This window comes from Periophthalmus magnuspinnatus, chromosome 8, assembly GCF_009829125.3.
Source record: "Periophthalmus magnuspinnatus isolate fPerMag1 chromosome 8, fPerMag1.2.pri, whole genome shotgun sequence".
Lineage (NCBI taxonomy): Eukaryota > Metazoa > Chordata > Actinopteri > Gobiiformes > Gobiidae > Periophthalmus > Periophthalmus magnuspinnatus.
Window position 1 is genome coordinate 6,521,934 of NC_047133.1, and position 25,258 is coordinate 6,547,191.

General features: G+C 42.6%; 2 protein-coding genes across 2 annotated transcripts; one reads left to right on the forward strand and one right to left on the reverse strand.

Annotated features, from left to right (window-relative positions):
- Positions 1 to 6,351: 6,351 nt before the first annotated feature.
- LOC117374698 (proline-rich transmembrane protein 2) lies at positions 6,352 to 15,125 on the reverse strand. Its single transcript, XM_033970884.2, has 5 exons — positions 14,918 to 15,125; positions 11,037 to 11,213; positions 9,351 to 9,586; positions 9,023 to 9,155; positions 6,352 to 8,440 (listed from the first exon to the last, which is right to left on the reverse strand). The coding sequence occupies exons 2-5, from the start codon at positions 11,140 to 11,142 to the stop codon at positions 8,424 to 8,426; spliced, it is 492 nt and encodes a 163-aa protein (XP_033826775.1). The 5' UTR covers positions 11,143 to 11,213; positions 14,918 to 15,125; the 3' UTR covers positions 6,352 to 8,423.
- Positions 15,126 to 18,076: 2,951 nt separating this feature from the next.
- Positions 18,077 to 24,522, forward strand: LOC117374421 (E3 ubiquitin-protein ligase TRIM39-like). Its single transcript, XM_055223422.1, has 3 exons — positions 18,077 to 18,120; positions 20,173 to 20,689; positions 23,319 to 24,522. Exons 2-3 carry the CDS (start codon positions 20,180 to 20,182, stop codon positions 24,261 to 24,263), a joined length of 1,455 nt encoding a protein of 484 aa, XP_055079397.1. The 5' UTR covers positions 18,077 to 18,120; positions 20,173 to 20,179; the 3' UTR covers positions 24,264 to 24,522.
- The last annotated feature ends 736 nt before the right edge of the window (positions 24,523 to 25,258 follow it).

A 25,258-nucleotide genomic window follows, 5' to 3' on the forward strand; every position in this document is an offset into this window, starting at 1 on the left:
CTTTAGACCTTGTATTTACGGTTTTATAGCTTCAAATATTCAGTGTAAACGAGGTATGTTAAGAGTGTGGTATGTTAGAGTGTAATGAAACTCACCATCACAGACACTGGACCTGTGGAAGGGCATCTGGTGCATCTGGAAGAACACTTCAGTGAAAGTAACAGCATATTTTACATGAATTATTAACTGGTCATCTAAGTTACAGGGTCAGCAGCTTTCACACAGAATAAGACCCCATGGAGACACGGGGAGGGCATCTGACACATGGGGAGAAGTCCAGGTCTCCTACAGGACAAAAAACTGCAGATTTCAATGGTCACAGTTATCTAAGTTTAAACTATAAACTGTTTAAAACCAGTGGGATAAACCAGGACTAAACCAGGACTAAACCAGGACCAAACCAGGAGTAAACCAGGACTAAACCAGGGATAAACTAGGACTAAACTGGGACTGAACAAGGACTAAACCAGGGATAAACCAGGGATAAACCAGGACTAAACCAGGACTAAACCAGGGATAAACCAGGACTAAACCAGGGATAAACTAGGACTAAACGGGGACTGAACCAGGACTAAACCAGGACTAAACCAGGGATAAACCAGGACCAAACCGGGACTAAACCAGGACTAAACCAGGACTAAACCAGGGATAAACCAGGACCAAACCAGGACTAAACCAGGGCTAAACCAGGGATAAACCAGGACCAAACCAGGACTAAACCAGGACTAAACCAGGGATAAACCAGGACTAAACCAGGACTAAACTGGGACTAAACCAGGACTAAACCAGGACTAAACCAGGATTAAACCAAGATTAAACCAGAACTGAACCAAGACTGAAATAGGACCAAACCAGGACTAAACTGGGACTGAACCAGGACTGAACCAGGACCAAACCAGGACCAAACCAGGACTAAACCAGGACTAAACTGGGACTGAACCAGGACTAAACTGGGACTGAACCAGGACTAAACCAGGACTGAACTAGGACTAAACCAGGACTAAACTGGGACTGAACCAGGACTAAACCATAACTAAACCAGAACTGAACTAGGACTAAACCAGGACTAAACCAGGACTAAACCAAGTCAACAAATCTGTAATCTGACAGTTAAACAGCAAATTCCTCCTGATAACTCTGACCTGCCTCCAGCTCAGGTCAAACTGTGGCTGTTGTGTTGATGAATCCTAAAAGAGACGGGGTCAGAGGTCAGGGGTCAGGTGGTTCTTGTGTTTATTGGTCAGCTGTGAGGCCGGGTCAGTCCACAGTCACATGCAGCTAAAGACATGCTTTGAACATGAAAAAACCTCGTACAAAAATACAAAGGTACAAAAGAACCAACGTAAGAAAAACTGCAGAGATCCGCAGGTCTCTGAAGGCGCTTCAAACCCCAACTTTCACTTTCATATGCCTTTAAAGCTGCACTCTGGGACTTTTTAAGTTAAGGGCTTGCCACCTGTTCAGCTCCATGGAGATGTTATTGTTTTGCTGTTACTGAAATTTTTTGATACTAAGGAATAGATATGATAATTGATACTGATTCTGAACCAGGACTGAACCAGGACTGAATCAGGACTAAACCGGGACTAAACTAGGAGTAAACAAGGACTGAACCGAGACTAAACCGGGACTAAACTGGGACTAAACTGGGACTAAACCAGGAGTAAACTGGGACTAAACCAGGACTGAACCAGAATTTAATCAAAAATATTGATACCTGACAAAAATGAATATCTGGTATCGATACTAGATTTGGTATAAATTCGTATCAGATTTGACCGGTGAAGTTACAGGTCAGATCTGTGGAGAGGCGACATGTTTTTCATTGTATTTTTGAGCAATAGAAAGTCCTGTGATTGAATAAATGCAACACAGATCAGACGCCATACTGTGGAGCATTTCAGGTAAAGCAACAGCATCTCCATGGAGACAGGCCTGGCACATCCCTCATTAGAAAAGTTCCACTGTGCAGCTTTAACACAAACTAAAGCTGAGGATCTGAAGGTCAAAGGTCAAAGGGACATTGTGGTTGAATAATACTATTTATTATTAATTAATATTTATACTTTTTATATTTCATTTCCGGGTTACATTTTAGGATATTTTCTTCCACATACTTTTTTTTTTTCAAACATTTAAATCATTTTGAAAATATTTTGCCAGTGACATAATCTCATCTTAAAGGGGAGGTATTTTACTTTAATGAGGTATTAACTATAACACGTAACATATTTTGATCACCATGCTACCTTTTATTGTTTTGAAAATGTTTTAAAAGTTTCACTTTCGTTTTTGACGCTCAGAGTCTCCCTTCCCTTTGCTAATTCGAGTAGGGTCCAGGAGAGATCTCTAGATTACTCAAACTTTAACAGATGACATCTAAAACCTCGTCAGGCATGTTTTTGATGAGGGAACAAAGCTAATAATTCTCCCTCTTTAAACTTTTTACATAGAAGTGAATAATTTGGTCCAAAAATGTCTCTTTCACCTTTGGATTCTCGGCTCTTTAAATATAAAAACATTGGAACATTAGGTGGAAAACTGTGAGAATTGAACAATTTGAGTTTTAAATAATGGATTCTGTTCTGTAAAAGTTATAAACATATTTGTAGAATGAATAAATACATTTGAGTGTGATTTTTGTGTGATGTTTTGACGTTATAGTCCTGTATTAAATAAAAAGTGACCGTTGCAATGGTCTTGTTTTCTCACAGTTGTCCTCACACTCATCTGAAAAACACATTTTGTACATCACATGTTAAATACTGGGGTATAGTGTAATATAAGTTCTCCTGTTAAATGAAACATTAACAACAAACGAGGCAAAAGTATAAACAGGTGCGTGTCGTCTCCATAGAAACACAGAATACAGCTGATTAAATATGTGGAAGAGCGTTTTTTACTTTAACGATGCCGTGTTTTGCAGCTGTGAGAAATTAGCTCTCTGGGCCACCGTAGCACAGTGACATCTTTCACACAGGACAGGCCAGGGACAGAATGGGGCAAAGTAAAACTAAAAACCTAGTCTCAGCTCGCTCAGATGTGGAGGCAGGTCAAATTACCTCACGAGCCAGAACCACACGCTTTGACAAAACCAAAACCAAACGACACCAGTTTCAGAGGGCCTGAGTAACAGAGAGACGTACAAGAGACGGTTCTGCCTTAAACAAATATGGGGGCTTACACATAAAAAAAAAAGATTAAAAAAAAGATAAAAAATAGATATAATTAAAACAAATAATAAATAAATAAATAATATGCCCCACTCTTATTGATCTCAGACCATACACACTGCCTGGCCAAAAAAAAAAAAGGTCACACTCTAATAACCTGGTCATTCAGTATATTCATATAGTCAGCTGACCTCATTCTTTGAGCAGATACTGTTGTTGAACCTAGACCTGACCAACTGAAGGAGGCTGTGTATATTATTATGATTATTATGGTTATATATACAGTGTGTGGTTAGGATGGAGGCTCATCTCTCTCTGTGCTTTCACTACAGACACTTCAGGAGTCACCCATTCGTGCACCAGTGAACATGGACACTGGGAATGAGGTGGATGAAGTGTTTTGCCCAAGGACACAACGACACGCACTTCGATCCCACTGTGAGGTCTCACATCCAACAACTACTGTCCTTTCTGTTCAGGGGAATCTCATTCATTTCAATGGAGAATTTGAGATACATTTCGCTGCTAAAATGTGACATAAAGTGGTGTTGATTTGTGACTCTGAAGGCTTTAAAAAGGCTTTGGAGTCCAGATAAAACACATTTACTGTGAGATCTGTCTCATGCAAAATAAAACAACCACAATGACAACGCCCACGGCAACTTCCTGGATAAGATGAATATTTGATCAACAAATTAGAGATTATAATGAACTGACCCTTACTGCGTTTAGTTTAGGGCCGCGGTAAAGGCCTGATCCTGTGTGAAAGAGTCTAAAGCGAAGATTACAGGGTGAAATGAGGAGTAATAACAGTCTGAATCCAGGCGGGGGCTCTAGAGGGTCAGACGAAAAGCGAGCAGCATCAGTCAAACAGCATTCACGTTTGTGATTATTAGAGACATGCTACATACAGTACGAGCCGACGGAAACACTGCCCCCTGTCTGCAGGTCACACAGGCGCAGGTGCAAAGGCGCGTTTCTGCTGTGACGCTAACCCACAATGCATCTCGGCTGTGTGTGTGAAACTACATAACCCACAATGCACCTCGACTGTGTCTGTGAAACTACCTAACCCACAATGCACCTCGGCTGTGTGTGTCAAACTACCTAACCCACAATGCACCTCCGCTGTGTGTGAAACTACATAACCCACAATGCACCTCCGCTGTGTGTGAAACTACATAACCCACAATGCACCTCAGAGGGTTAGTGCTGATAGTCGGGTCCAGAGGGACGCAAGTGATCATGCAGCTCTGGTTGTCACGGTAACACCTTAGTTCTGCTGGTATGAACGGGCCTAATATGGGATATTTTTGAGAGATTGATGTTTTATTTTATGGTGTAAGGCCAGTGTGCCCAAACTTTTTTCATCAAGAGCCACAATCAAAACACAGACAAAACTGAGGGCCGATGCAGGGCCATAGACAGGTGGTCAACACAGTGAATAATGGTGCATTTATAACAGGTTAGAATGAGCCACCAGGCCTTTATTCTTGCTTAGATCCTCAAAGGGACACACTAAATATTTGATATTAGATTTATCAAGGTAGATTTTTCAAAACTTGCAGTAAAAATATACTGTTTAAAAGTAATATGGGCCAATTCATGTGGAAGGCTGAGGGCCTAGAAAAGTTGGTCTGAGGACCGCATTTGGCCCCTGGGCCATAGTTTGGACATGTCTGGTGTAAGGTGAGATGAGGCTGTGGGCGACGCATTTGTGTTTTAAAGTTAGTTCTGTTAACTACCTCAAAACATTTCCCAAACCCAAACCTTAACTCAAACCATAACTCTAACCTAAACCCAAACCCATTTCCTAACGTCAAAAATAACCTGTCCTTAGACTTCATTAGTGGACCAGTCCCAGCAGAGCGTCCCTCCTGACACTACATTTTAGCACTAATCCTCCTCAGAACTGTGAACTGCAACATTCTGTATTTATATAAAGCAAAATGAGGTTTAAGCCAAGTTCCATGCAATGTTAGCATCACAGCAGCAACAGAACCTCCTCTTTCACAGCGACCAAAATCAGAGCTACCAAAACAAAGGGTTAAATAAAAAGTATAAATGATATTAGGAGGCTGTGCTCAGCCCTGGGCTTAAGGAGGAGCAAAAAAATGTCCCTCTGCTCTGCAAACTGTGCCCATCCAAATGCCACAGACCTGTCCCAGAATGCACCACGACAGAAACCACGAGTTACATTTGTGCTGAGGTTTGTCTACAGATTACCTCAAATAAAACGTTAAAGCCACGTTGGAGTTTGGTCGCTGTGAAAGGGGTCAAAGTTCAAAGTTTTAAAAGAGTGCATTTTGTGGTACTGAGTAACTCCAGCGACAGTTCAGTTTTTTTCCTCAAAAGTTCAAATGTCATGATAAAATCTTCAGGCAAACATTGCACATGTTCCAGTTTATGTACAAGGTGCTTCTCCGTTAGCGTCCATTAGCTTCTGTTAGCGCCCGCAGCTAACGGACGCTACAGTCATTCGTAGTAAATATTGTAAACATGCACAGGATCCGAAAGGTCAAAAGTCACATTCAAAAACAGGCAAAGTCCGGGAGTTCGTTCCCAAAATATCCGCAGCAAATTCCGAAGCGTCGTGATTCAGGAAAAGGAGGAGTTAAAAATCTCAAACTTCTGTCCCAAAATCTACATTCACATCTGCTCCAACAGTCCAAACATGAAAATCAAAGCAATTAGAGGTACAACTTTTAAAATGGGATTCGTAACAGGCACAAGATCTGATTTTCCCGATTCTGGAATGTGGGGAATTCTTTTAACTTTTATTGATACGTCGCACCTCGGCATAATTATCACTCTGGTTTAAAACTTTACAAATCAGCTTATCTGGTTCATAAACGTCTTTTGATTAAAAACTACTGCGTTTCATTTTCAAAGTTACTGTAATAGTTCAGATTTATGTTCCGACTTCCTACTTTTAATTCTACAAATACTTTTTATGATTTGCTGAAATAAATAAATAATTGACAATATTAAATGTAAGAAAAGATGAGTCGTAAACTTGAGACTAAATATAAAATGTTATTTTCAGATTTTTTAATTTGTGACATAACAAAATGAATTTATCATTTGTTTGGAAAATTCTTTTTTAACTTTTATAAATTCGCTAAACTTTAAAATCTGTTAAAATGACCAATACAATGTTCATGTTTTTTATTTTTTTCAATTATTAAAATAGGTTTAGTTAAACTGACCCAACGCTGTAAACTTGGCAATTTTCACTTGAGAGTTTTCCGCAGAGGAGGTCATGTGACACGGCGGTCCAGGCCTCCCTCGCTGCGTCTGTGGTCAATAATTGAATACAGTTTTGAGTGGAGTCGACACAGGGTCAATCCATTATTCAAACCATAATTTCATTTTAAAACTCGTCTGCAGATTCGTTTTAACACAGAAAACACAGCTGTCAGAGTTTGGCATGTTTTGGGCACTTTGGTTCTTTGCTTAAACAAGTCCAGGGTGAAAACGTGATTATACTCGACTTTACAGGTTTAAAAAAGGGATTTGTTTCTAATCTGTGTCTATTATGAAACTGTTGAAAGGATTATTTTCTAAAAACATTTGCGCTCTGAACCTAAAATCATAGTTCTGTCATTGGTCTCTCAAATTCAAAGTTATTTTTATTGTAAACTTTGTCGTATTCGCACAGTGGGTCTCAGGGTTTGGGTTTGGGCTGCACAATATATTGCAAAAGTATCGATATCACAACAAACTCGATATATTGCGATAACACCAAGGTTCCATCCAGGGGAGTCGACAGAGGGGGGGGCAAAAGGGTCTGCTGTCCCGGGCCCCAGGGTTTTAGGGGCCCAGAATTAGACCATCGTCCTCATCATTTATATCAAATTGGAGGAGGTCTGACTCCATCTGACAAAAGAGTTTTTTATGAATATGTGAAATAAAGCTGATTTGATTCATTTTTTTCCTTAAGTTCAAAATTTGCCTCAATTTGTCCTGTTTTCTTTGTTACTTTTTCATATTCACTTCTTGTAGGGGTGGAACGAGACGCATTTTCCACGAGACGAGACACGAGACACGAGATTAAGTCGATGAGAACGAGATTTTGACATAATTTCAGTTAAATCATTTGTTTGTGGCTTCACTGTTTTTTAGTTTATTTCATATTTTTGCTTTTGTGGTAATGTTGCTTTGTGAACTACAGCTTCTCAAAGAAACGTAATGTAATTTTCCTCATGTAGCACTTTTGTCTCACGGATCTCGTCCTGTCCCTTTTCGCCACTGAATTAAAGTCTGAACTTCTTGTTTTTTCTAGTATTTTCAAACATCGTCATAATATCGAAGTCGCATTTCTGAACATCCATAACACAAACATAATATCGTGCCTCTTCTGTTCTGTGTCTATTTTAATGATGAAAATTGGCTTCAGTTTGTAATTCTTTTAGAGTGTAGATTGATGTTTGAACCTTTCATGAGTCGTCCTTATTCAAGGTTTAGACCAAATTCTGAACTAGTACTGATTTAGTCCAGGCAACTGTTTTTTGTCCCATTTTCTAGTGTTTGTTACATGATGGGTTTTTTTTTAAATCTCAACAGTCGTGAATCGGCTGAAATGTCTTAAAGTCTCAAAGAAAGGCAATCTGTGATCACATGGTGTTTGGGTCAGTCTAAAGAGTGGTCTAAAGAGCGGTCTAAAGTCTGGTCTAAAGTCTGGTCTAAAGTCTGGTCTAAAGTCTGGTCTAAAGTCTGGTCTAAAGTCTGGTCTAAAGTCCGGTCTAAAGTCTGGTCTAAAGTCTGGTCTAAAGTAAAGAGGGGCTTTGTAAACGACAGAGCAGCTTTAGGATCCACAGATCTTCATGTTTCACTTGCATTTTTTTCACTTCTTAAAAGCATTTCCACTTCGCAGCAGCTTTTTTCTGTTCAGTTTTTGGCATATAACGTTGAGTTTTGGAGCAGAGTATTTCCGTAAAATGAACAGATGTCGGTCCCACCGAGCAACAGTGGGGGCGCTGTGGTGCGCTTGTGCGCTCATGTTGGAGGTAGAGTCGGGAGGAAGACCATGCGTGACGTGCAGCAGCAAACAGCAAAGAAAAAACAAAAACTGAAGATTTATAATATTTGAGCGAATCAGGGGGACGAGTCTAAGAGGAGGAGGAGCTTTAAAGGAGGAGGAGCTTGAGAGAAGAGGGGGGGGGGGGCTTAAGAGAAGGAGCTTCAGAGGAGTTGGAGCTTGCACGTTGAAGAGGGACAGTAGTTGTCAGATCCAGATATCCGGGTTCATCAGGACTTTAGAATCACTGCAGAGAGAAAAAAAAGGACCAAGTTTTTACTATGAACTGAAAAAGAGCTGTGCTATATATATATATATATATATATATATATATATATATATATATATATATATATCTTTTTTTTCACTGTATAACTTTTCTGGTGAAGGTTGGACTACCTGCTGGAGGTGTCGTTGCAAACGAGATGGATTCTCGCGATTTTTATGAGTACAGAAACTCTAGAGCATCAGCTCCAGTTTGCATGTGATAGGGCTGACCAATCACAGAGCAGCACTGTGGTTTTGCATGGAGATCAGCGCCAAATAACCCAAAACAAGCATGGTGGCGCAGACAGATGAACTTCAGTCTATTTTAGCAGAAATACCGACTCTAGACTCTTTCAGCGAGAGCCATCCCAGAATGATGTAGAACTCAGAGGTCACCACACAGAGAGTCAGGGCAAGAGATGGGACAGGAAACTGAACACTCCAGGCAAAGCAATCACATCGTCATGGAGACAAACAGATAGAGGACCCCCAACCAGAAAAGTTTCACGGTGCACCTTTAAAGCCCTCTGAGTCAGAATGTATAAGACTGTAGCAGACTCACAGCCCCAATTGAAGACGATGGTGGCTGTGATGATGGCGATTCCTCCCAAAATGGACACAACCGACAGAATCATGGCATTCCGACCCAAACGCCGCGCGCCATCCACGTTCCCCTGCTGCAGGCTGTTCCTCGACTGAACACAAGGGGGGGCCAAAGAGGAAAGTCACTTTACATCACTGCATGAATATAAACCTGTGTGTCAGATGCCCTCCCATCCTCCTGTGTCCCTGTAGTGTTAGACTGAGATGGGGGCAGGTGAAATGTCGCTAATAAATCTGCAGATAGTGGTTAGATAAATATAGCAGGACATGAGGGGAGGGGCTCGTACCATGACGGAGAAGGTGAGTGCGACGATGTTGATTGGCCACAGGGGGCAGAAGCAGGACAGGATGGCCAGGAGCAGGTAGTCGCGTGGCTTGGATCCATCCTGCACGGCATCTGGACTAGTGCTGGGCTGGCGGCACAGGGAGGGTCTGGGGGAACCTCCGGCCACAGAGCCAGACCTGCTCCCGGGTTTGGGCCTGGAGGCGGTGGGCGAGCTTTGGACCGGGACCACACCGTTACCTGAACACACATACGTCGGGTTAACATGCGTGCTGGGGACATCACATTAACTTCCATTCTTTTCCTGGAGACTGATTCTTACTCACCAAACCTTAACCCAAAGCCTAACCTTAACCTATTATAACCCAGATCTGAACTTTAAACCATGTTGTTGATCTTATACTAAAGAATTTATATCATGAACCTGATTTTGTCCACATAAAGCTGGTGTCCACTGCAGGCGTCCGTCTGTGATGAAACATTTCTGAGGAGAATCTTGAGTCGTAGCTAAAATGGCGGGTGTTTGGTGTCAGAAAGAGACCGGGACAAAGATCAAACTTAGACCTGTCGTACGACTAAAGACGAGACTGAGATCAAACTGTCTGATATTGTGCAGTCTTGGTGCAGAGTGAACCCTCCTCTCACTGCGTCTATGAGTAATCTTTGTGACCAACATTAACACAGTGACAGCAGAAAAGCTCCGCCATGAAGCGGCGTGTAGCGCTAGCCTCAGCGAACTGCTACAGTCACAGAGACATTAGCACATGGAGCTTGAGATTCACTCTGGCTGTATTTGAATATTCACAATTTTGTTCTGTCCGAATGTCCAGTTGGTGAAAAGTAGTGCACTCAAAATTTCCCACAATGCACTTTGAAAAGTAGTGGTCACTAGACCGGTCAGTATAGACCACAATGCATTTAGAGTTTATCGCACTGTTGATCCTGATTATGAATAAAACTCTCTTAAATGAACTGTTATGGTGTAAAGGTGCTCGCGTAAGCTGCTTTAGCTCAAGCTGTTAACACGGTGGTAAAAGCATGTGTACCATCACAGTGTCACGCCCTCATGTTGTGTAGTGTGATGTCCACAATCACATGAGTCAAATAAAGTGGTGCAGTGGACACCAGGCTGAAGGTCCCCACGATGTAGAGTGTGTACAGAGTTTAGTTCCCACACTGTGAGAAATACCTGCCCACAGGCTCAATCAGCCATAATACAGCAAATTATTATTTAAAGTACCGAGGATTATGGAGGCACTGACATTACCTTAAAAACATAAAGAGTCTTATAAAGGGAGAGCTGAGTCACACACAGAATGGACTTTTCTCAATTCTGTTTTAAAGAGACAAATGGGAGCGTTCAGTCTGAGGCGTGTGGTCCATCACAACATCACTGTCAGACTAAAAACACACGGACATTTTGATTTTTACATTTGTTTTAGAGTTTGAATAATCCAGTTAACAATGATCAAAATACGATTAGTACAGTTACTTTTACTGTCACAATTATTTTTTTCCAGTGTTAATTTCCAGAACAAAAACCATACAGACTTTTGATTGGTGCCATTTCACACTAAAACGTGACTCTGACCTCTGCATTACAAACACCTTAGACCAGTGGTTGTTTGTGTTGTGTTTAAATGACTTTTGCCTTATATGTCCTCTTTGTATCTAAGCTGTTAGATCTTACTGCTCTCGGAGGCGTCGGCGACCACGGTCAGGTGATCCATGTGCTGCCCTTCCTCGGTGGGCGGGGCTTGTGAGTCAGGCTGCGCGCTGATTGGCTGCTCCTCCATGCTGCCGGGCGTATGGACGGGGCTTGGGTCGAGAGCGGAGGGTCACAGGTGAGAAACAAAGAAGACGAGATCTGAGGAGGAGAAAGAGGAGACATGAAGAGACAAGGAGGAGTAACACTGAACTAAAGAAGTGAAGAGACTGATCCAGACTGATATCCCTCTCTGTGTTTTATACAGACGGTCTGGTCCTAACTGGCTCGTCGTGCTTTGAGTCCAGCCAATCATAATCGTCCATTCAGATTTGTTCTTTTCAGTGACGCATGTGAAACAAAGGTCGCCCATCATTTACAAACAAAATTACATTTCTCACTCATTGACCCGTTATTGTCTTTTCTTTTTTCCCTATAAACAGCCATATTTGTTTTGATACGGACGAACCATGCACACCCCTGATTGGCAAACCCACCTGTCAATCATGCCCATCTGACCTTGAGTGACCAGACTCACATCTTCACAAAGTATTCTAGAAGTGTGAGTTCTGAATCGCAGACAAGACGAGAGATGGAGCAGAGGCTTTGTCTGAGGAACATCCTGACGGTCAAAATTTAAAATTGTTTAGAATTTAATAACACGCAGAGCATAAAACTTTAAATAAATGCTGTTTTTATATTCAAATGTTCAGGGGAGTATCATGAGAATCCATCTGACACGGCTTTCTTGACTCTCAACTTGTCCGCTGTTGTGTCGCTCGCTTCGACCAATCGGATTCAAGTATTTGCCTGGACGTCCCGCATTTTCCTGATCACTGTTTTGTGTTTGCAGTCTGATCTTTTGATATGTTTTTTTTTAACCAAATTAAAATGTTTGATGACTGATTCTCAAACTTTACTGAGATATCGTGAGTTTCCGGTTTTGTAAATACTCCTTTTTCTCTAAAATGTCAGTAAAAAGGAGCAAAGGATCATGGTCTCTGTAGTTCCCTTTGAGCATCTGCAGTAAAACAAAGATTAAAAATGAGAGAGAACAGTTTGTCTGTGACTCTTGGTCTCTGGTCTCGGGGACAGGTCCCTCGAGAGTCACTGCGGCCCCTCTAAACGCTGACACGAGCAGCAGATAGAGTTACGCCGCGCTGCACTTATCACCACAATGTCCCACAATACGGCTTTAACTGCATTTAATATTCCACTATTCATCATATCAGAGTTTGGGATGTGATTAAAAGTCATTTACTGTCAAAGACGAGATACGATCAGAGTCATTCTACACCACAGCAAACGTCATGAAGAGCAGCAAGAACACAATCTACTGTTACACACACACACCGCACACAGACACTGCACACACACCCCTACACCACACACACACACACACACACACACCGCACACAGACACTGCACACACACCCCACACACGCGCACACACACCCCTACACCACACACACACCGCACACAGACACATACACCACATACACACTGCATACACACCCCACACACGCGCACACACACACATACACCACACACACACTACACACACACTGCATTCACAACCCCCCCCCCACATCCACACACCTCCTACACACACACCTCACACCGCATACACACACATACTACACACATGCACAAACACCACACACTACACACACACACTACACACACACTATACAAACGCACACAAACACCACACATACTACACGCACACACACTCCACACACTACACACACACACACACACATACTACACAAACGCACACACACAAACACCACACATACTACACACACACACACAACACAGACGCACACACACAAACACTGCACACTACACACAAGCACACACACACTAACACACACAAGTTTAGTCTCTACTTGCTATTTTGAAAAATCTAAGTTGTTCTCTCACCAAAAACCTGCCTGAAGAACTTTTCGATGTCATCCATGTTTGAGTAATTTAGTGATCTCTCCCTATTCAAGCCCTCCTTATGGTCTTGTAAGACTCCGCCCACAAGCCTACGTCACCCATGCTCCCACACAACATTTTTTCATAAATATACAAAAACATGATACAAAACTGTACACGGCAACTTGACAAACCTGATGTGCAGTAGTTTGATGCAGCTGATTGTTGTTGTGATAGTGCTCTGAAGGGGGAGCGATTCAGAAAGTGAGACTTATAAAACAAGCTAACATGTTTTGGGCGGATATAGCATTTTCAAAACAATAAAAGCTAACATGGTGATCTAAAGATGTTCTGAGTTAATAACCTATAAAAGTAGAATACCCCCTTTAACATAAAACCAAACCTTAACCTATTTTAACCAAGATATGAACTTTAAATCATTTGGATCTAATAATAAAAGATTTACTTCAGAGACCTGTGTTTTTGTCCCATAAGAGCAGCAGGTCCCCATAATGTGAGAAACACCCGCCCCCCTCCTGTATGAGTAAACAGAGTGTGGGGAAGAATCCTGCGCCCCTCCCCATAATTAGTAGTAATTAGTAATTAGCAGAGGTTTTTGTTCGTGATATGAAGTAATACTATGTCCAGTGTCACAGTATCGATCTAATACTGCACCAATGAGTTCTGTAATAAAATGCTTTGAAACTCGTATACTACAGAATTACACCTTCGCTTTTTCGCTCCACCCAGAGCTGATCTAAAAATTTAATATACGAGCAGATAAACATGTAAACTGTGTATTTCAAGAACTGATTTGAAATTTGAGTATAAAAAATATCAAGAATCACGAGTTGTAAGTTTGTACAAGAATCGATACCTCATCAGTATAAATATATCAACATTATACCGACCTCAGCCTAAACCAGGACTAAACCAGGACTAAAGCAGGACTAAACCAGGACAAAACCAGGATTAAGCCAGGACTAAAGCAGAACTAAGCAGGACTAAAGCAGGACTAAAGCAGGACTAAAGCAGGACTAAAGCAGGACTAAAGCAGGACTAAAGCAGGACTAAACCAGGTCTAAACCAGGACTAAACCAGGACTAAACCAGGACTAAACCAGGACTAAAGCAGGACTAAAGCAGTACCAAACCAGGACCAAACCAGGACTAAGACAGGACTAAAACAGGACTAAATCAGAACTAAACCAGGACTAAAACAGGACCAAACCAGGACTAAACCAGGATTAATAAGCCAGGACTAAACCAGGACTAAAACAGGACTAAATCAGGACTAAATCAGGACTAAATCAGGACTGAACTAGGACCAAACTAGGACTAAACCAGGACCAAACCAGGACTAAAACAGGACCAAACCAGGACTAAACCAGGACTGAACCAGGACTAAACCGGGACTAAACCAGGACTGAACCGGGACTGAACCAGGACTAAACCAGGACCAAACTGGGACTAAACCAGGACTGAGCCAGGACTATAACGAACACCATAGTAATTTTTCACAAAGCAATTTACAATTTATATTTAATACATTCGCTCCACCTGGACATGTGTGTGACGGGGACACTCACCTGTACATATGTGTGTGCGTGTGCGTGTGGGGGTGTGTGTGTGTGTGTGGATGTGTGTGGATTAGAACACTAAGATTGGCCATTCATCTTCATTATGTCTAGGAGCCGGGACTGCACATACAACTGATTACACAATGAGACAAAACCAGGACTAAACAAGGACTAAACCAGGACTAAACGTAAACGAAACGAAATCTCAAACCTGATTCAAAACCTTAGTTAGTCTTGGTTTAGTCTTTATATCATGTGTGAAAGGACAGACACACCCATTGAGCCAAACGCAGTCACAGCAAATCATTTCAAACCAGAATTCTCCATTGGAAGCATTAGCTGAATGAACAAAAGTGTGTCTTACCTAATTGTGAGGCATCCAGCGTTCCATGTCCCAGTCCGGGCTGCCTCGTCCTGTCCGGAGGGTTCTGGAAAATTCTGTTCGGGAAAAATAAATAAAAGAAATGAAGAAAAATGGCCTCAGATGTAACGGCTCAGGGTGAAGGAAGAGGGAGGATAATGCAGGCGTCTGTGTGTTTAGACTGGACTGGTTTGATGCAGTGACCGTTTGTAAGGCTGCAGGTCCACGATGCACTGCAAGAAGTGAACGGGAGGGAGGGGGGAGGAGAGAGGGAGGAGAGAGGAGAGACAGACGGAGAAGAGAGGGAGAGGTGCTCTGCAAAAAGAGAACAGGAGGGAGGAGGAGCAGAGGAGAGAGGAGGGAGAGAGTTGCTCTGCAAGAAGTGAACAGGAGGGAGGGGGAGGAGAGAGGGAGAGAGGTGCTTCGCAAAAAGAGAACAGGAGAGAGGAGGAGGAAGAAGAGAGAGAGGAGGGAGAGAGGTGCTTCGCAAAAAGAGAACAGGAGAGAGGAGGGAGGAGAGAGGGAGAGAGGAAGAAGATAAAAAAAGGCAGGGAGAGAGAAGTGCAAGAAGTGAAGCAAAAAGGAGGGGTGAGGAGAGGGAGAAGGAGGGAGGAGGGGGGTTTAGAGAAAGTGGAGAGGGAAAGGGAGAGAGGGGGAGAAAGGGAGGGAGGAGGGAAGGAGAGAGGGATACACTGCAAGAAGTGAAACTGAAGAGAGGGAGGGGGGAAGAGAGGAAGAGGGAGGGGGGGAGGGCAGTGGGAGAGAGTGGGGGTACACTGCAAGAGGTGAAGCTGAAGGAAGGGGTGAGGGGGCAGAGAGGAAAGAGGGAAGAGGAGAGAGAGAGGTGAGGAGAGAGGGAAGACAAGAAGGTGGGATGAGAGAGAAGATGAAAGAGGAGAAAGTGAATAGAAAAGAGGAGAGAAAAAATCACATTGGGACTAAAGACCATTTCCTGTTGTGCAGATGTGAGACGTAATGGACCCAACACAAACAAACCACAGCAGAGCATCTCAACCTGCGGTACGGCCCCCTGGTGGCACTCACGAGTCACTCACCACATTCATACACTGCCTGGTATGAATGTGGCGAGTGAGTGTTGTTCGTAGGAGGGTCCGATGGTGCAGAATGGCAGCCTCACTTCTGTCAGTCTGTCCCAGGGCAGCTGTGGCTACAGTAGTGAATAATGTTGTGAAGCACTTTTGGTGCTTTAAAAAAACAATAGTTTATTCATTTCACCACTGTTTTTTTCTCCACTGAAACATTATTGTAAATAACTGATGTTATGGCACAACATAAAAAAGACAGACCGCCAGACCTCCTCTTCATCTGACCCTCTCCTCTGCATCCTCCTCCCCATCTGACCCTCTCCTCTGCATCCTCCTCCTCATCTGACCCTCTCCTCTGCATCCTCCTCCTCATCTGACCCTCTCCTCTGCATCCTCCTCCTCATCTGACCCTCTCCTCTGCATCCTCCTCCTCTTCATCTGACCCTCTCCTTTGCATCCTCGTCCTCATCTGACCCTCTCCTCTGCATCCTCCTCTCCATCTGACGGTCTCTTCTGCAGCCTTTGCTCCATCTAACCCTCTCCGCTGCATCTTCTGACCCTCTCCTCTGCTCCATCTGACCCTCTCCTCTGCATCCTCTGCTCCATCTGACCCTCTCCTCTGCATCCTCTGCTCCATCTGACCCTCTCCTCTGCATCTTCCTCTCCATCTGACCCTCTCCTCCACATCCTCCTCCTCCTCATCTGACCCTCTCCTCTTCTCCATCTGACCCTCTCCTCTAACCACCTTCTCTTTCAGTACACCATTAATCCTCCTCTTTATTTTTCCTCTGGTCCTCCCGTTTCCTGGAAGCTCTATCCTCAAAATCCTCCTGCTCACATATTCACTGTCCCTCCTCTGTACCACATTGTCACTGTTCCTCACATTATGCTCTTATTGTGGTGAGCCATAGCTGCAGTTGAGTGACTTCCTGTGGCTTTCTGCTGATGGAGCACAAACCTCCAATGCACCACACTCACTTTTGAAGCTGGACCAGGACTAGACCAGGTTTAACACAACTCAAAATATAACTATGATCAAGTACTGGGGATGAATAAAAGATGAGAATAATTAGGGGCTGAATGCATGAGCAGTCTGCTGTCTTCAGAGCCTTTGAGTGATATATTTAAACTTGAATTGTAGTTAATAGGCTGTGTGTGTTGTACAACTGCCCTCATGTGGACAAACAACGCAAGAGCAGTTGGATGGGGCAATAAAGCCAGTTCTTATTTTTCTTTAATCTCAAAAGCAAGAGACAAGGATGGGCAATTCAACCCCAGAAGCTGAGAGAAAATATTTGGAGATCTCTAACTCACAACCTCAAATATATCTCAGATGGCTCTACTTCACATTTCCTGTTGTAATTAAATATTCCTTTGGTGAGATTAGGGCTTTTGACTTTGTACTTGAGCGTATTTATTGGGAGATATGGTGTGTAAACCTCTTTATTGACACACAGAGTCTCTATCAGCTATTAGCTTAGTTATTAACACATACGACTAGAGGCGACTAGAGTGGCCCAAGACGATCCCAAGAAAATAATGTTACTCAAATGCAACAACACATATTAGACACTCAGACTTTGAAAAGAACCCACCTCTTCACCACTGACACAGCCCATGTTCTGTTTATTTTTTTGTTTTCTGTGGCACTTTGTAAAGCGTTTTTGAAAAGTACTATATAAAGAGCATGTATTATTCTTATTAATAAACAATCTGGTGTTTTTGAAGGATAAAAACAAACATTTGGAGTAAATAAAACCTATACATCTGAAGGAGCAGTGCAAGAAGCAAATGTTCAAATCATTTTATGTTGTCAACAAATGTGTTCTCAGCTCTAGATATATTACTCAAGTAGGAGTCAGTCTGAAAATTACTCAGAAGCAGAAATACCAAAACAAAAGTCCTCTGATTTAATTATTTTGTTTAGTTTGTGAACATTTCTTCCATAATGATTCATGTATTGTGTGGCAAATAAGCATATAATGAAAGTACAATATAAAGTCAGAGTTAGGCTCAGCGCTACTTGACCCACCTACAAGATCAGACTTTGACCTTAAAACAGGGAGGAGGGTTTATCTGAAAAGCCATTTCATAATCAGAGGTTCAGAGAAAGAAACCAGAAGGAACTAAAGGATCTTCAGCTGTGAGCACTGCACTGAGGTGGGTCTGGAGACGACTGGAGGGGTGGGACAGGCTTTGCTTTAGGGGAGTCTAGATCATAGAGATGTAGGTGAAAAACAAGAAAAGACTAGCTCAGTGTTTTTCACCCACAAGAACGAAACATGAGCTGAAATGCAGATGTGCAAAGTCATGAGGTACAAAGCTAAAAGTGTACTTAACATTAATCATTTTTACAGTGGATACTTTTTACTTTTACTTCACCACATTTCGAGCAGGTATCTGCACTTTCTACTCTCAACTGAGCTGAAAAGCACATTTTTAACAGTTTTTGTTATAGACCTGCTGAAATCCAGCTGACGGGGTTATTTTGATGCATGATTATAGTGACACCCTGCCTACGAGTTTTGACTTCAACACAAACAAAAATAGAAACCAATACAGTCCCTGTTTACCAAAAATCAACACTATTTTTAATCAAGATCTCTACATTTGACTCAATAGTTCTCAAAGCCTGCCTGAAATATATTTTCCTACTTTTATTGCTAAAGAAGATACATTATAAAAAAAATATTTGTTTCGGTCTTTTTTTCAAATTACTCTTTTGTTTTGATCTAACAGACCAGTTTGTTCATTTGCCTTAAACATGGTTCCACTACTTGTCTGTAGTATCAGAAAAGTCACGTGATGTCGCTGTGATGAGTCTTGAGGCTGATTTACAGAATCTCCTTCCAGAACAGGGAGGACGACAGCGCCCTCTGCAGCCCCACTTCTTCAGAGCAGTATCCCAAGTGTGGGAAAGCACCAATGTCTGATTGTCTCGGTTTAGTGTATTATGGGCACATTTTTGGATTTCTTTTGTCAGCGACAGTGTTTATTCTGCTCTGTCCCAATCACTTTGGCTCCATCCCGGTCCATAACATGCTTCTCCCTTTTGCAGTGGACTGAGATGGCAGACTTCTGTTGTTCTTTTCTACTTTTTATTGTACTGCTTGTGTGTAGGCTCATGATGTTTTTTGTTTGTTTGTTTTATTTCGCATTTTGATCTGTGTTCTTTCTTTCGAGTAGTGATCGCCCTCCATGTCTCCCCAATATACAATTGAAACCAGAAGTTTACATACACTATATTTAAAAACAAAACAAAAACAAAACATATACTCTTTTTTCCTCACTGTCTGACATGAAATCAGACTAAACTTTTAGGTCAAATAGAAATCATTTTGGTAATTCTATTTGCTAAATGCCAGAATAATGAGAGAAGGATTTGTTTAGACATTTTTTCATTACTTTCTTCAAAGTCAGAAGTTTACATACATTTCATCAGTATTTGGTGCAATTGCCTTTAAACTGTATAACTTAGGTCAAACGCTTTGGATAACCTTCTACAAGCTTCTCCCAATAGTTGGCAGGAATTTTGGCACATTCCTCCTGACAGAATTGGTGTAACTGAGCCAAGTCTGTAGGCCGCCTTGTTCACGCATGCCTTTTCAGTTGCCATACATTTTTAATAGAACTGATATCAGGACTTTGTGAAGTGCACCAGTTCCTCCTGCAGCAAAACAACCCCACGGCATGATGCTGCCACCCCCATATTTCACAGTTGGGATGGTGTTCTCAGGTTTGCAAAGTTCCCCCTTTTTCCTCCAAACGCAACAGTGCTCATTATGGCCAAACAGTTCAATTTTAGTTTGGTCAGACCACAGGAAATATCTCCAAAAATAAAGGTCTTTGTCCCTGTGTGCATTTGCAAAAGCAGCATCTTTACAAAGTCTTTTGCTTTTGTTCTTGGGTTGATCTGTGCATTTCGGACCAAAGATTCCAAAGACATGACATCATCATCTGGGTTTCCACAAATTGTTTAAATCCAAAGTAATCTCACTGTATGTAAACTTCTGACTTTGAAGAAAGTCATGGAAAATCGTATAAAAAATCCTTCAACTCATTATTCTGGCATTTAGCAAATAGAAAGAATTTTAGTAGTCCAAATTGTCTAAAAGTCTCTAGTCTAAAAAGTCTGATTTCACACAGTGAAAAAGGTGCATATCTTTTAAATAAATTGAATTTAATTCTTTCTCTCTGTGGTTTTAAATGTAGAGACAAAATGGCTTCCAGGCTGGAGGAGGACCTGACTTGTTACATTTGCCATGATCTCTTCAAAGATCCTCTGGTTCTGTTCTGCAGCCACAGCTTCTGTAAAGAGTGTCTGGAGAATTGGTGGAAGGACAAACCCATAAAGACTTGTCCAGTTTGTAAGAGAAGGTCCTCAAAAGAGGCTCCCCTGAACCTGTCCCTGAGGAACCTGGTGCAGAAGTATGAAGAGGAGAAAGAGCGAAGCACTGCAGAGCAGAAAGAGCAGAGAGAGCAGAGAGAGCAGCAAGAGCAGAGAGAGCAGAGAGAGCAGAGAGAGCAGAGCGCTGCAGAGCCTCCTCTGTGCACACTTCACTCAGAGAAGCTCCGACTCTTCTGTCTGGACCATCAGCAGCCAGTGTGCCTGGTCTGCAAAGACTCCAAGGATCACATAGACCACAGCTTTATTCCCATCGAGGAGCTGGCTGAGGATCTGAGAGAGCAGCTGAGGACGTCCATCAAGCCTCTGCAGGACAAACTACAGGTGCAGATCTAAAATATTTACATTTATAAGTAAATCAAGGATACATCTGTTTTCATACTGTGCTGGTTTATAACTGTATTCATGGACATAAATGATTCAATACAATGTACAAAAAATAATTATCATCACATTAAATATCTTACCACCTGCGATATTAGTCTTTGGTAATGGATAAGTTACCCAGACCAGTGCAAAGATATGAGATTAAGTCGCTACTAGTCACAGGAAGAAAAGTGTTATAAGAAATCCATCCATTTTCTTCTGCTTATCCGGGGCCGAGTCGTGGGGGCAGCAGTCTAAGCAGGGACTCCCAGACTTCCCTCACCCCAGACACATCTTCCAGCTCCTCCAGTGGGACCCCAAGGCGTTCCCAGGCCAGAGAGACATAGTCCCTCCAGTGTGTCCTGGGTCTTCGCCGGGGCCTCTTCCCGGTGGGATATGCCTGGAACACCTCCCTAGGGGGCGTCCAGGAGGCATCTTGAACAGATGCCCGAGCCACCTCAGCTGGTTCCTCTTGACGTGTAGGAGCAAGAGCTCTACTCCGAGCTCCTCGTGTGTGACCGAGCTCCTCACCCTATCCTTAAGGGTTATAAGAAGTCTAGCACAGGGTCATTGTGCTGCAAATCACATCTTTTACTCCACATCAGCTCCATGTTTAATGCAGCCACAACACAGTTAGATTATCTCATTCATAAAATGGCCAGTGGCCAACGGGTTAAATATGATCACTTCAGAATACAAGCTTTTGTGGTAAAGAAGGAGCTGAGCCGGAAGGCGAAGCTCTCGATTTACCGGTCAATCTACGTTCCTACCCTCACCTATGGTCATGAGCTCTGGGTAATGACCGAAAGGGCAAGATCGCGGATACAAGCGGCTGAAATGGGTTTCCTCCGCAGAGTGGCCGGGCGCACCCTTAGGGATAGGGTGAGGAGCTCGGTCACACGGGAGGAGCTCGGAGTAGAGCCGCTGCTCCTACACGTTGAGAGGAACCAGCTGAGGTGGCTCGGGCATCTGCTCAGGATGCCTCCTGGACGCCTCCCTAGGGAGGTGTTCTGGGCATGTCCCACCGGGAGGAGGCCCCGGGGAAGACCCAGGACACGCTGGAGGGACTATGTCTCTCGGCTGGCCTGGGAACGCCTTGGGGTCCCACCGGAGGAGCTGGAGGACGTGTCCGGGGTGAGGGAAGTCTGGGAATCCCTGCTTAGACTGCTGCCCCCGCGACCCAGCCCCGGATAAAGCGGAAGAAGATGGATGGATGGAGCCTTTTCTAGTGCACAACAAAAATGAACATTTTAAACTATATACATATATATGTATATATACATACATAAATATATACACACACACACATACACACACACACACACACATACATATATGTGTGTATATATGTATATATATATAGTGATTTTTTGTGTGTGCTTTAGTTGGTCTATTCAAATCTAACGTTTCTAAAACATCACATTTTTTAATACATTTTTTTTCCAAAAATTTATATTTTGTTGAAAAATCGCCACAACAACGCCCCAACATTTTATTTAAAAGTTAATTGATAACCTCCTATTGCACATGGGTTTTCTGTATTTTGGCAAAGTTTTAAGTGTTTTTGATGAAAACTGTTGGAGGAGATGTCAAAGATTATGATGAGTGATTTTGTCCTGGTCTGATCCATTATGGCCGACTTCGGTTTAGGGCGGGGCCATAATATAATTTTTTACATGGCCTGACGTGACCTGTTTTTGATACTAAGTGTATTTGCTTTTCCGAGATCCACGCTACATACTGAAGTTGAGTTATTCTATGTATATATAAACATAAGTTCAAACAACACTGCTTTCTGCTCATTGTTTTTCATAAATGTTATTTTAATCTATGTTAAAATGTTTTTTATACTTGTACCGCATCATCCTCTGTCTGGGGACAGAGGACAGCTGCTTTGTGATCGCAGAGGAAAAGGGGAGTTTTACACCGTTAATTAAACAGAAAAATGCTTCATTAGTATTCAAATATGCTTCAAAGTTTACAGGAAATGTGATAGTATGGACCTCTTTTTTTTACTTAATCTCAAATCATGTTGTGCTCAAGAAATTACCTCTGAAATGCAAAATATATTTGCCAAAGCCGAGGAAGTCCACACACGAGGAGGAAGAGGCAAGCAACAAGTGATGCTTGTAAAATAAAAGTGGCCATGCCAGCTTGTCAAAGCCTCATCTTGTCAGATCTCAGATGGCCTGTGCCTGGTTAGTTCTTGAATGGGACCAGGTGCCACAGTGGGACAACAGTGGCAGCCTCACTTCTATCAGTCTGTCCCAGGGCAGTTGCTACAATACAATCAAGGAGTGAATGAATAATGCTTAATAAAATGCTGTGGGTGCCTTAAAACGTGCTATATAAATCCAATGGTTGATTAATAAACCCCCCCCCCCCAAAAAATTGTTTCATATTTTTATCTACTTCAGTATACACGAGACTGTAGGAGTAGGCTACATAAGCCGCGGCCTCGGGCCTCATAGATCTTTAATCCAGCCCTGGCTGTGCATAGTATCGTTACAGCCCTAATTCACACTGATGTGTCAGGGACCTCACAGACTGCAGACTTCTCTCTGATTCACTCTGATGCTTTCTGCAGGCTCTGACTGGGAGGAAACAGCAGTTTGAAGATGCGGCGGCTTACATCACAGTCCAGGCCCAACACACAGAGGCACAGATCCGAGAACAGTTTAAGAAAATGCACCAGTTTCTGTTGGAGGAAGAACAGACCAGGATGAAGGCTCTGAGGGAGGAGGAGAAGCAGAAGACTCAGAGCATGAAAGACAAGATGGCCGCCGTGTGCAGAGACATGGAGACTGTGTCCAAAACCATCGCAGAGACAGAGAAGCAGCTGAGGGCCACAGACACCTCCTTCCTGCTACAGTACAGGTCCACTGTGGAGATAATGCAACGCTGCCCCCTGGTGGAGGAGCCAAAGATGGAACGTGACGCTTTGATAGACCAGGCCGAACATCTGGGCAACCTGGGCTTCTACATCCTGAGGAACATGGAGAAACGGGTGAGGTTCTACCCTGTCGTTCTGGATCCAAACACTGCAGACCCTGAACTCATCCTGTCTGAAGATCTGAGCTCAGCGAGGCGTGGAGAGAGACAGAGGCTTCCACAGAATCCAGAGAGACTCAATGATCAGCGTGTAGAAAGCTCTTTAGCGTTTATATCAGGGACTCACAGCTGGAACGTGGAGGTCGGGGAAAATAAAGACTGGGATGTCGGAGTGAGAGGGTGGGTTCAGAGAGGCCAAGAAACTGAGGTTGGAGTTTGGTGCATTTGTTTCTTTGAAGATAGATACCAAGCCTATTCTCACCCAGACACAGTTATGGCACTGTCTGTGAGGAGGAGGCTGCAGAGAGTCAGAGTGATGCTCGACTTTGACAGAGCAACAGTGACCTTTAGTGACCCCGACACAAACATTGACCTGCTCACCTTCACAGACATTTTCACTGGTGAGCTGACTCCACTTTTAAGCACAAGGGATAAGACGCCTCTGAAGATTTTACCAAAGGACGTCACTGCACAAGTGTAGGTCTGGATCTGACTTCTTAATGTCCTTTTAGGTGAATGACTCTTTTTTTAAGATGAATATGAGCATATCGTTTCCTATTATGGAGTAAAAGAATTATTCCTTTTACTATGGAGCCCAGGAACTAAAAACCCAGGTATTTTATTCACCCACATTTAATCGACCTCACCTGCATCGCCTGCTCTGATTGGCCAGAGCACAGAGAATATGTGGATTGTGGTTTAAAACTAGGGCTGCAACAAGTCAATCAAGTAATCACCAACTAATCAATTATTGAAATAGTTGCCAACTTTTTTAGTATTCAAATAATTGTTAAATGGTTCAGTTAATGATTATTTAGCTCAATTCATGTCATGAGCTCAGAGAAGAGGTTTTAGGGCTCAGACTGATCAGGAGTTACATACATATACACAATAAACAAATGAAATACGTAAATGTTGTATTTTTGATGTCAATAAGTTCCACCAGGACGTCATCAAGCAGCTTCACTTCAGCTTTATCTGGCTACAATTTAAAAAATAAAAAATCTCATAATCACAGGCCTTTTCTCTGGCTAAGATCAGAGAAAAGAAATGGTTTGTGAGCGGAGTTAAAGAAGTTATTTTTGTTAGGAAAGACAATTCTTCCTTAAACAACAATGGGGGCCTGAGACATAATCTCTCCCCCATCTATAATTACATTCTCAGACCCAAAGCAAAGCGAAACAAAGAGAACAATAGAGCTAGCTATAAGTGCCAATAAAGATTGAATAGGGCCGTGAAGGCTGAAACTGGAGACAATAGCTGTTTACAGTTTCAGTGTAGGCAGCCCCTCCCTTCAGATCAATATAACGCAGTGTCCACCAGCAATCTGACCAGAACTGAAGAAACACAAAAAACAAAACGCAGGATTAGGAACAAATATTCTAAATGTAATAATTAAAAATATTAGCTGCAAAAAATAAATAGCTGAATGAAATACTTCAGTATTTAACACACATCTAGACTGAGTCATAGAAG